Source organism: Besnoitia besnoiti, chromosome II (genome assembly GCF_002563875.1).
Source record: "Besnoitia besnoiti strain Bb-Ger1 chromosome II, whole genome shotgun sequence".
Lineage (NCBI taxonomy): Eukaryota > Apicomplexa > Conoidasida > Eucoccidiorida > Sarcocystidae > Besnoitia > Besnoitia besnoiti.
Window position 1 is genome coordinate 1,616,201 of NC_042357.1, and position 3,043 is coordinate 1,619,243.

General features: G+C 59.5%; 1 protein-coding gene across 1 annotated transcript; it reads left to right on the forward strand.

Moving 5' to 3' along the window:
• Positions 1–219: 219 nt before the first annotated feature.
• Positions 220–2,063, forward strand: BESB_035840 (uncharacterized protein; the record flags this gene model as incomplete). Its single annotated transcript, XM_029362170.1, has 4 exons — positions 220–574; positions 1,056–1,193; positions 1,467–1,616; positions 2,020–2,063. 4 exons carry the CDS (start codon positions 220–222, stop codon positions 2,061–2,063), a joined length of 687 nt encoding a protein of 228 aa, XP_029221135.1.
• Positions 2,064–3,043: the final 980 nt, after the last annotated feature.

Sequence of the window (3,043 nt, forward strand, 5' to 3'; positions counted from 1 at the left end):
ATCGCCCGTCTCAGAGCGAGGGACAGGGGCGACAGACGCCCCTGGAAGGCTGAACCCTAAATCCTAAGCTGTCGGTTCTTCGTCGTCTATGCTTCATTCTTCTCGGATCTTCTCCATTTCTCTCGTCGCTTCATTATTCCTCACGCCGGAATCGCCCCTTCGGGAGATCGTTTGACGCGGGTTTTCTTCACTCTTGCTTGCTTTTCGCGCGGCTCCATGATGGCGTCCGCCGCAGACGACGACTACTTGCGCACGGGAGGCGTCAATCCGAGTCTCTCGATTCTGTCGCCTGCTTCGGGGCTCGCTTCGCCGTCGCTCGCGTCGTCGGTCTCGGTCTACGCGTCGCAGCCGGGGGCCTCGCTGTCGGCGCGACCCGCCAGAGTCTCTGAGGAGCTCTACCTCAACGGATATGGCAAGCAATTCGGCGACAAGATCACCTACTCAGCCGGCGTCTCCTACGCAGCAGGCAAGCGAGGCGCCGCGCAGAGACAGCCGCGCAGAGACAGCCGCGCAGAGACAGCGGCGAGCCCGCCTCCGCACCGAGGAGGCGATGCAGCCGCGCAGGTCGACGCCTGTGCGGGGGGGACAGTCTCGTGGGGAACGGAGGGCGTTTCCCTGCGTCACAGCTGAAGTGTGCAGCAGCGCCTCGGCGTATCGAACTCTGGCGCACGCGTCAGGGCCGCGGCAGCAAGACACTCGCCCGCGCGTTCGGAGTTTCTTTTGGGCGGCGAAATCCTCCCAGCTGTGACGCGGCGGCGGCACGGATGGGGCGCGGCTTGAAGCCGACGCAAGGAGAAAGGGCCGCGGCGCTGGTGGAGCGATAAGGCGTAGAAGCCACCGAGAATGGTTCCAGTGCTTTCGCGCGCGCCGCGGATTCCTTCGTGTGTCTAGTTTGCCTCCCGCTGCGCATTCCTTTTTGCCGGTGGGCAGCCCCTCGGGGCGGGGGGATTCGGCCTGTCGATTTCCCCAAATCTTTTCGTTGGCGCCAGATGTGACTCTGCGCCATGCCCGTTTGTCCATTAACTCGGTTTTTTCGTTTCTCGATTTTCCTCCAGGGCTCAGTCTGGGTGCGCTGTACGGAGTCGGTGTGGGGATCCAGCGCGGAGGGAGCACGGCGCGGCTCCGGCTGAATGCGCTGCTGAACGGATGCAGCGAATACGCTCCGAAGGCAGGCGCGCAGCTCGGAACGATCAGTAAGTGTTCGTCAAGAAGAGCGCAGCTTCCGCTTCTGCCGGGGTTTGTCGCGAGGAAAGGGGGGGATAGAGATGCATTTTTCGAGTCGAGCCGAAGCCGCCTCTCCTCTCATGCGGTAGGCGCGGCCAGGCAGAGGCTTCTACCCCTTGCACACGAAAAAGTCCTGCAGAGAGGACGACTCTGCTGCAGAAGCGGGCACGGCGCGCGTGTGCTGCGTCCCGGTTGAGGGAACCCGTTTTTCTCCGCCGTCGCTGCGCTCTGCGTTGTCTCAGCGCTGTTTTATTGCTGCTTCAACAACCTCCTCGGCCTTTTCCGCGAAGACGAGCCGACGAATGCGCCGATTGCTGGCGCGGCGGCGGGCGCGCTGTACAAGTCGCTCGCGTCGTGGAAAGTCCTTGGAGCGTACTCCCTCACCTCCTCGCGTAAGTGAATTGACCTCCGACGCGTCTGCCGACCCCTCGGCCTCTAGGCTGACCGCCTGACCCCTGCGAGCGTCCTGTCGAGCCCCGGGTCCCGTATCTAGCTGTGGGGCGATGCCTGCTCAGCTGAGTCGAAAACATGTATCTGTCTTCAGATTTAGAGTGCTGCATCTAGATGGGGATGTGTACTGCACCGCGTTGAACTGTGTGCTGCGTGTGCTTCCTCTGTAATGTCTGTGCATGTAGTTGTGCCTCTTTCATTCATGCACGGACGCGAGTCAAAGGCCTTTCTGGTTCGGGCATGGGTCGCTGCGCTTGTCTTTTTTTAAGGCGGGCTCGTCTCCGCTGTGACTCGCGCCCCGCGGAAAACGCGTGTCGATTCTTTTTTTTTCGCCTTCGCATGCAGTTATCTTCACTGGCATCGACCAGTACCTCCGCAAGTACGTCTAGGCGGGCGAAGCCCGTCGAAAGCCACATCGTGGACAACTGCCCGCGAGGATTCGCAGATCGATCTGCGAATCCTCAAGCGTCGAAGGAGCGGAAGCGAAGAGCGCGCTGCAGATGCGGCGGAAGCGGTGCGCCTCACTGCCTGTCGCGCGGATTTCGCTCGACGACGCGAAGATAAACTTCACGAGAGAAGATGAGGAGAAAAAGAATCGGGGACCCCCTTGTGGGGCAGCCTCGCTTGTGCTCAGCCGTCTATCCTCCTCGTCTTTTTCGTCGCAGGCCCTCTTTCTTTTTCTGTTTTGTCTCCCCGGTATGCCTTTTCAGTCTCCTTTGCGTCTAAAGCTTGTTCAGTTGTCCTGTTCAGTGTGCGGGTTTCGTGGCTGGATACGCGACAGTGTGTGCCGCAAAGGCACGCGCGACCCTACTTCTGTTTGAACCTCCTCTAACGGGCAGTTTTGCACGTGCCCGTTCAGTCTTTCTCCTTTTTCTCGCCAACGTAGCGACAGGTTAGCAAGCGCCCCTCTCATCGGGGTTTCGAACAAACGCCTCGGGCAGGATTTCTTGTCGAAGCTGGCAGGCCTGGGTGCATGCTCCAATCAAAGTTTCCGTTCGAGTATTCGCATAAAGGCAGCACAGCGCATTCCTCCTCCTCCCGCCAAAGACGCGCGTGTAGCTTACTCAAATTTTGCTAGTCAAAGCCGCTCAAGCGTAAATGAATATATATATATATATTAGTATATAACTTAGCATACAGGGTGTAGCGATACAGTGAGAGTATGATTACGGTTTACGGTGTCTAGTGCCTTATCGCTGTGTGCCTCTGCCCCTGCGAGGGCAGCTGCAGCGCGTAGGATTTGGAAACGCGGTAAGCAAGAAGACCAGGAGACGAAGTCCGCGGCTCCGCGTGCAGCATGCGCGGGAGCCCTTTCAGACGGCTTTTCACGCGCGCCTCTGCTGCTGCGATCAACGAGAACTCGCACGGA